The sequence below is a fragment of the Cajanus cajan genome, chromosome 5, assembly GCF_000230855.2.
Source record: "Cajanus cajan strain Asha chromosome 5, NIPB_CcT2T_4, whole genome shotgun sequence".
Taxonomy (NCBI): Eukaryota; Viridiplantae; Streptophyta; class Magnoliopsida; order Fabales; family Fabaceae; genus Cajanus; species Cajanus cajan.
Window position 1 is genome coordinate 624,737 of NC_138521.1, and position 9,390 is coordinate 634,126.

The window sequence follows — 9,390 nt, forward strand, 5'->3', positions numbered from 1 at the left end:
TTTATTAAAATAAATTCATTATATATATATTTAAATCTTATTGCAAATATGATATTAAACTATTTTAAAAAGTTAAAAATCTATAAAATATATTTAAATATAAAATTCAAAAAAAATATCATATTATAATTAAGAAGAATAAAAATATATTATTTTATTTCATTCAAATAAAAAAATATTGACAAATACCATTAAAATGTAAACACAAAATAAATTTTAATAATATTGTTAAAATTAACAAGATCAATAAATAATGAGATGCAAGAAATAAATAAAGAGAAATAGAGATATGGAAGGGAGAGTAAGAGGAAGAGAGAGCAAGAGGAAGAGAGAGTGAGTGAGAGAAACAGAGAGAGAAAGAGAAATAGAAGGAGAAAGAGAGAATAGAGGGAGAGAGAGACAGAGGAAAAGAGAGGGGGAGATATTTTTAGTTAAAAAAAAATGATACTATGATATATATATATATATATATATATATATATATATATATAAAACTTTTTTCCCTAACTTAGGAAAGTTGGATTCTCATCAGGAATGTATTTGTGGGAAAGTAAGATAAAAATATTTACCGGGAAACTATATTCCTAAGAATCTTTTTTAAATAGTTACCAAATATAGGAAACTAAGATTCTTGCTTTAAGATTCACAGAAATGTAAAAATTCTGCATACCAAACATGCCCTAAGGGTTAAACGTGGGTTGAGAAGTTTTTAAAAGAGATGTTTTAAGAGTGGAGAGTCAATTTATGTTTTGTACTCCTCAATTACTATTTACACTTCATGCTTTGAAGAACGGGGAGAAGAAATAGAGATCGTTGGAAATCACTAAGGAGATCCGCGCCCTTCACCTAACCTTCATTGAGATAAGGGGTAGTGAGTAATCTCATTGTAGACGTGAGATGTATGTTGGGTAGTGGGATTGACCCTCAATCCAATCTCTATTGTTTGTTTTGTATGTGATGGATTTTCTCAAAAATGTGTTTTTGTCTTCCTTTGTGATTTTTTAGTGTTCTATTCGATGTTATTGATATGAATATGTATTAAATTTAGTATTTGATTTGATAATTGTGAATCTTGGGTTTCTTGTGGGTTCCTATGAGAATCCTGAGGGAATGCATTTATGTGTTTGTACGAGGAGATGGTATGAACATTTGAATTTATGTAATTGATGGCTTAATAGAGTGATTTTAGGCTTTTAATCTATTATTCTATCAATTGGTGGTCAATTTTGATGAATTTTGATGATAAAATGAGTTATGGGGTATAAGAATCAAAATTCGCACATGTCAGATTCTGTCATGGGTGTGACTAAAGAGTCATAGTTGTAATTGGTCAATCATGAGCATGACTAATAAGTCATGGGTGTGATTGACAAGTGATAGGCGTGACTGATGTCACGAGCGTGACCAGTGAACCACGACCATGTCACATTCGAAATTTGGTCTCCCTTTAGTTTTATCGACACAATCACGAATGTGACCGGTGAGTCACATATGTGACTGAAATCACGATTGTGACTCATGCTGATGTTCCTTTTTCTCATTCTTTTCTTGTTTGTTTTTTTTTTCCTTTATCACCTTTACTGCTTAAGATGAGTTATACTTATGAGTTTGAGATAACTTGAGAATAAGATCTAGTAAGTATAACAAAGTAATTGAGTTAACGTTCAAAAGATGTAGGGGTGAAGAATGTTCTTATAATAATTAAAATTGGAATGCTTTAGTAGTGTGGTTTGGGACTATGATTCATAGTGTTATTATGGAATGGTTTACCCTTAGCTGTTTAATCTTATGAATGCTTTGAGGTATCTATATTAGTGCTTAGGAAAGAGAAATCATGAGAAGAAACAATTGGCAATAAGTTATGATATGAGTTAATTATTAAAAACTTTAAGTATTTTGGTAATAACAATGCATAAAAACTTAATGTGCGATAATGATAAATTTGCTAGATTAATTAAGCTATTGATTTAAACTCTTAGTAACATTAATCTCTTAATGACTGTCAATGTGTTAACATATGATTAAACGATCTCATAATTATTCTTTCTTAAGGTGTATCGGGTGATATTATGTAATCATTGTATTACTTAATGTTGATAACTAGTTGTAGTGTGTGAATATGCCATTGATATGATATATTATGAGCTATGTATGAATTGATTGATGTGCTTTGACATTGATACAGTTGATGTGTATGGATCCTGTGAAGGTCATATGATGAGAAGTCTAAGCAAGGTTTAGCCATGATATGATATCATAAGACATGTGATTTGTTATGGTATGGGATTATGTGAAATGTTATGCATAGATTTTTTTTTCATGAATCATATGCATAAAAGTGTTTTTAAGGGTATGCTATGAAATACACCATCAAGGAAGGCCCCCTTGTGTAAAAGTTTAGGGACCAGTCATTGGAGATAACTTGATTTGGAAGTCTTAGTCTTACTCTTTGTGTGCATGAGATGTATCTTACATAACTCAGTTATCTCAACCAAACCCTAATAGTATGTCCTCCTAGTAAGAGTGCATAGAGGGTGTGACTCAGCATGTACTTCCAGGCTACTCTATGTATATTGCTAGCGGCAATGTACAAGTGTGATGTATGATGGTTTTACTGTGCCACATGCATGTTAATATGTACTCCATGTCCATTCCATAAACATCTTAATGTTATGTGTGAATTAATTATTATGTCATGAATGAGTAAAGTGTGTTATTGTTACCAATCTACCTATGTTATGTATATATGTATATCTTGTTTGTATTTGATTGTCCGACTACATCTTACATCGTGAGTCAGAGTGAGACGTTTCTCACTCTCCTTGTTTTGTGTTCTTCTTCTTGTATGTTGTTGTAGGTGATCTTTATCATGATGTTGAGGATGTTGGTAATGATACTTAATCCTTGTAGAAGGGTTATGCTCTGATAGAATGTGACATTGAAACTTAATTAGGGATTTTTTTTGTCATGTTCGAGAAAATTGTTAGTTTTCTTGTATTAGATTTCATTTGGGTTTTAGTTAGTTTTGTTTTGTTAAAAATGTGATACCTTTTATGTTAAACACGTTAAATTTTATTTAGGAAAAACTTTTCTATTCAATTTTATTTATTCTAGTATTTATTTTATGCGGGTTATAAGGTATCATAAGCCTCCTCTCTTCCTCTTCCTCTCTCTCACCAATCTCAAACTAATGTGGACATCAAAACTCAGGCCCATGAAAAGGATGATTAACAAGCCCAAGCCTATGATGGGAAGCATTAAGATCAAATCCATTTCAAAACTTAATTGGACCCAACAACAACAAAAAAAAAATCTCACACTAATTAAGAAAATTATTTAATATCACTTAATTACATTAATTTTATTTAAAAATAACCTAATTTCTTAATGATACTAATATCATGGTTAAAAAAATACCTTTCATTTTTTACTTGATATTAAGAATAACAATGGTCATTCAAAATACAATATCAATAAAATAAATGAATATATTAAAGATGATAGCATTACCTAAAGTATATTTAATTGAGATTTGCTTATGTCGGAGACTAATTAATATATTTAATTGAGATTTGATTATGTCTTAGACTAATTAATATGAGATTTTCATTCAGAATCGAAAGAAATATTTATTAACTTAAATATTTCACGTATTAATTAAGTCTTAATTAAGATTGACTCCAAAATAAAATGGATTGTGATGAATAAAATAGAAATACGAAAAAAAAGAAATATAAAAAAGAAAAATTGACGAATATAATAAGTGAAGGGAGAAATGCATAAAAGTAAAGAGAAGAGAAAATAGATAAATAATGATAATTTTTCTATTAATTAACAAGAAAAAAATCCCAATAATCCACTTTTGAAAAGATTAAGTTTGATTGGGTAACATATTTTTATTGGATAGATTTGTACTTTTCAAACTTGTGATATTTTACAATGTGTGGCTATTGGCTTCGGATCTCGAGCTAAAGCTGAATAACAATATACAATTACCCTCATTTGTTGTTATTAACGGCTCTTTGCTCGACATGTTATGAAAAACACCAAACTCCAATCCAACTGCATCGTCTATGCGTTGGCATGGATTCAATTCTGATTCAGTTTTTAACATATACTATCAATTTTAACCTGTTAAACTAGCATCATGGTATAGATCTTAAATGCATATATTTTTCTGTGTAGAGATCTTAAGTATACATATGTGAAAAATATTGCATGTATAATAAGATACAAATCAAAATAAAGATTTCATTGTTTTTTTAATTTGATTTATATTTAATTTGTTGCTAACTTTTTAAAGTTAATTATATAAATACATATTTAAATTTAAATTCTCATTTTTTTTAAAAAAAAATATTGAACTTATGATTGATTTATAGAATGAATTAATGTTAAGATTTTATAAGATATTATTTTTTAATCATAATATTATTACAAAGTATTCATTGTTGAAAAGTAACTAATTTTCATAAAAAAAACTATGAGCACATATAATATAAGATAAGTATTTTCCTCCCAACATAATTTTAATAAAACTCAGATAAAATTGGAATTATTTTAGATTATATAAAATAACATATTTAATATAAGAAATTTTAAATTCATAATAAATAATATTTAATGTTTTGATCGGTAAATTTTGAGTAGAAGAAAGTTTAAAACTATTTAATTAACTGAGTTAATGAAAATTGTGAATAAAAAGAAGAATTTCAGGGTTTAAATAGAAGTAAATCAACCCTAAAAAAAAAGTAAATCAACGAATGAAATAAATTTGTACGTTCAAAATCACACACAGGGTAAATTAGGAGAACCAAAATTACAATTAAACTTCAATCTAATAGTTTTTCCTAAACTTCATAAAAACATTTAAATTACTAAGATTTGAATACAAAAAAGATTTGAGTTTTTTACCAACTAAATATAATTATTAAGAATTAATAAAAACATACTATTTTTTATATAGAAATAAGTTAAAAAAAATTACTTCCCTTGATTTTTAAAATCGTGAAATATTAATCATTTATCTTAATAAATTAATTGAACATTGTAAAAAAAAACAGAAAATTTTGATCAATTTACAATTTTGGTTCATCTATTTTAAAATAAAGATATTTAGCCTCTTATTTTTAAAAATATGAAATCTTGATCCTGTCATTAATTTGATATTCATTGATATTAAATTTTAATGTAATTTATTAATTAAAAGTGACAACAAACTGAACCAACTCGAAAATAGTTTAAAACTCAATTTGATAATTAATTCATTAAATTTTATTTATGAGTTGAACTTAAATTAAAAATTAAATTTGATACATAAATAAGTGACGAACATATAGAGATAAAAGTTAAAAAAAATATACAAAACAACATCATTTATATTTATTTTAATGAGAAATTGGTATTTATTTTATCAATAAATCTTATTTGTATAATTTTTTTAATATTTTTAATTTCTAAATATTATATTAGTGAATGTCACATCTGTTAAATATAAATAAATATTAAAAGTTAACAATTAAAATTAAAAAGATAACTAGTTAAATAGTGTGTGATTTGTCGTACTATATATTTTTTTTCATAAATATTGTTCGCATAATATCTTAAAGTAGACAAATAAAAATTAATTTGCACCAATAATGTCGTCAAAATTTGTAATACTTTAATACCAATTTATTTTTTTTATAAATACATACAAAAATTTAAAATAAAAAATGTTAATGATGTCATAGTTGTCCCGAAATTAAAGATCCTTTGATCAAGCATTCGTTACCAAAAGTCATATTAAATATTCAGCAAGTGTGTTTTAATGACATTATTTGATACAAAAGTATAAGAAAGCTGACGTAAGATTTTAGGAAGCACATCATTGTCAGGGGCAGTGTCGGTGACGAAGTAAGTAAACACACACTCTCTCTCTCTCTCACTCACTCACCATTGAAATTGCATTGCATTTAACAACATCAACTTGGGTTTTTGTCTTAGTATCAATATATCATAGAGTGAGCGAGTGTGTGTGTCCCCCACCTCCATGTGCTTCTAAAGCTGCTTCCGTTGTTCCGGGTCTTCATGTTTCACTTCTACTTTAAGTTTACAACTTCTCCTCAATTCTAATCTTGTGTTCCCCATTTGGATAGAGAGTCATACTCACACAACACAAAGATCATGGGAGTGGATTTAAGGCAAGTGGTGGCTGGTGTGCTTACCCTCACAATGTTCGTCATGCTTATACATATGATCAAAAGGGACCATTTTGATGCGGTTCAAGTAAGATATACTATCTCCTCCTTTTACATTTTGTATAGCATTTTATGTCTCTCTCACATACACACACTCACAAGAGTGAGTTTCATTTGTTATTCTAAATTACTGTCAAACAAATAGCCAGGGATCTGGTTGCTATAAGAGTAAAATGAAATTCAAGGATCAAGTGGAACCCATCTTGTGTAAAGCTTGTAGAGATGATAGATCCTTAATTCCCAATTCATAAATTTGAAGAGGAAAAAAATAATTGTAGCCAAATGTATCCAATTAGATTTATCAAGCTCAGGCTGTTAGACAGGGAAATTGCAAACTCACATCTATATGCCTTCAGTTTTGTCCTATCCAATCTGTCTCTCTACCTAATTTTCTTAGCATTCCCAATTCAGATTCCATCTTTTTTATACCTTCAAGGCCTGCCTCCCTCCTCATTAAGTTTATTTTTTGAATCCAAAAAAGGGGAATAGTAGGAAAAACAAGGGGAGAATTCTTAATTCTAATGCATATTTCTTTTGAATATTACTCTTTTAATTTGTAAACATAATTATACTGAATTTGTTTCACTTGTCTTTCTTTTACCTTTTGCTTTACAGGATAAACTTCCTGGAACAGAGGATGTCAGTTTTGATAATGCAAACTTTGAGACTACTCATGTTAGAAAGAATATAGGGATTTGGAAGGGAGATGCTGATGAGTTAAAACCATGCTGGGTTAAGCCATCTGAAGGTAAAATTTGATTTTAAAGACTTGCAAATTGTCAAGGAACTTTGTAAGATTTACAGGTGCTCCATCTTTTTGTTCTTATTAATTAATATTTTGGCAATGGCTGGCAGACAACATGGAGCAGAGTGAGGGATTTGTTACTTTTTCGCTAACTAATGGCCCAGAGTACCATATATCTCAGGTAACTGATTCTTTCATCGTGCTTGACGCATTGAAGAGTTGCTTATGTATTAGTTATGTAAAGATAGTTGCAGCTATATTTCAAACATCTACAATATTTTCCCCTTCATTATTCGCTCTTCTCCTTACCCAAAGAAATGAAGCCATATATTGTGTATAGTTTCATAATATATCAGTGCTCTCAATGTGTTTCTTAATCTACTTATCATCTATAACTTTTGCCTTACAACCTAAAATTGGTTCCACTCTTGATTTTGAATTTTCTTGTTATCCCCCTTCTTGCCTGCTGCTGTTAGTTTCAAGCATCTATGATTGTTACTTGTTAGTTACTCATTTTTTTTTCATAACTATTGGTGAAGGTTGAACATGTGAGATATGTTCCCTTCTTAATCTGAAATTTCAACTGTTATTTCTCACATTATGTAATTTTCTGGTAATTCCTTGTCCAGATAGCAGATGCAGTGCTTGTTGCCCGTAGTCTTGGGGCAACACTTGTCATCCCTGAAATTAGAGGAAGTCAACCAGGTGACAAGAGGTTAGTTCTGACTTTCATTCTATAAAAGAATTAAGGTATAAGACAACGAGGAAAATGTTAATGTTAATGTTAATTGCTTCTCCTATTTCAATCTCTGCTATAGTTGAAGTCATAATAGTTTTGCTCACTTGTTTTGCTTTCTGCTATGATTGATGCTCATCTTATCTTGCCTGCAACCAACACATATTGTCTACTGGTGTAAACAGCATGCTATAGTTGAGCTATCTTTGCTAAATATGTTTTTTTGTCCTTTCTTTTTCATATATGATGCTAGTTTATTCTAATTCATTTTTTCTCTAGATTCCTGGCATTGCTTAAGAAATAGAAGTGATTATCATGAAAAGATTAATTTGAAAATGCTATATTATGATGAAATCAGTCTAATTTACTGGGTTTACAGATGCACTTGCATGTACCTAATATAGTTTGTGTCTCAGGAACTTTGAGGACATTTATGATGTTGATGTGTTCACGAAAAGCATGGAAGGAGTGATCAGAGTGGTTAAGGATCTTCCTGCTCATATATCAACACATAAAATTGCTGCAGTGAAGGTCCCTAATCGGGTTACAGAAGACTACATAGCTAAACATGTTGAACCTATTTACAGATCCAAGGGGAATGTAAGGCTTGCTACTTACTTTCCTTCAATAAACATGAGAAAATCTGGGGAAAAAGGTGATGCGGATTCTCTTGCATGCTTAGCAATGTATGGAAGCTTAGAGTTGCAGCAAGAAATGCATGACCTTGTTGACTCAATGGTTCAAAGACTTAGGACTTTAAGCCGAAAGTCTGACGGCCAATTTATAGCTGTGGATTTGAGGGTTGAGATGTTGGATAAGAAGGGTTGCCAAGGAAGTGATAGTGGTAAAGAGAAGAGCTGCTTCAACGCTCAAGAGGTTGCAATGTTTCTGAGGAAGATTGGTTTTGACAAGGATACTACAATCTATGTGACACAATCAAGGTGGGATGGAAGCCTTGATTCTCTTAAAGATTTGTTCCCTAAAACTTATACAAAGGTGAGATATTTGTTGATTGTTCTTATTTCATCTCTCTCTCTCTCTTCTCATACACATTTTTTTATTGGAATGATCAGAGGAATCTCTACATTATTTTTTGAAAAAATTTTTTTTATAGTAAGAATAAAATTTCTCATTTGCTTTTAAATTGTTGCAGGAAGCCATCATTCCCGCAGATAGGAAGAAAAAGTTCCTAGATTCTGAAGATTCTGAGTTGGAGAAAGTGATTGACTTTTACATTAGTTCTGAGAGTGATGTTTTTGTACCAGCAATTTCAGGTCTATTTTATGCAAATGTAGCTGGTAAGAGAATTGGTTCTGGTAAAACCAATATACTTGTTCCGGCTAATATTCCCGATTCTTCTGCTACTGCCTCAAGTTTCTTGTCCCATTATGTCTCCAAGAAAAACCACTTTGCCTATTCTTGTTACTGTTAGTTTGAAGATAAAGACATTCTAGCATCCGGTAGCAAATGTTGTGTCCCCATTGTTTTGGGAATTTCAGTGTTATGGCCTAAGGCCTTTTGTTTGAGTGTTCACCAAAAATTGAAGTTACCGTCATTTGAGGCATGTACATGGGGCTTTCTGAACTCATATTTAGTTTGTAAAATTATGGCTGCCCCATATTTATTTTTCATAACTGGTGAAACAATTGATAGTTCATTCATTTTCTTGA

At 29.9% G+C, this 9,390-nt stretch overlaps 1 protein-coding gene across 1 annotated transcript; it reads left to right on the top strand.

Moving 5' to 3' along the window:
- The first annotated feature begins 5,944 nt into the window (after positions 1-5,944).
- LOC109817006 (protein MANNAN SYNTHESIS-RELATED 1) lies at positions 5,945-9,390 on the top strand. Its single transcript, XM_020382200.3, has 6 exons — positions 5,945-6,267; positions 6,855-6,987; positions 7,095-7,165; positions 7,614-7,699; positions 8,137-8,716; positions 8,874-9,390. The coding sequence occupies exons 1-6, from the start codon at positions 6,166-6,168 to the stop codon at positions 9,150-9,152; spliced, it is 1,251 nt and encodes a 416-aa protein (XP_020237789.1). The 5' UTR covers positions 5,945-6,165; the 3' UTR covers positions 9,153-9,390.

Coding starts and splice junctions, on each gene's coding strand:
- LOC109817006 (XM_020382200.3), top strand. CDS start 6,166: ATGGGAGTGGATTTAAGGCAAGTGGTGGCTGGTGTGCTTACCCTCACA. Junction 6,268..6,854: donor ACCATTTTGATGCGGTTCAA/GTAAGATATACT, acceptor TTTGCTTTACAG/GATAAACTTCCTGGAACAGA. Junction 6,988..7,094: donor CTGGGTTAAGCCATCTGAAG/GTAAAATTTGAT, acceptor AATGGCTGGCAG/ACAACATGGAGCAGAGTGAG.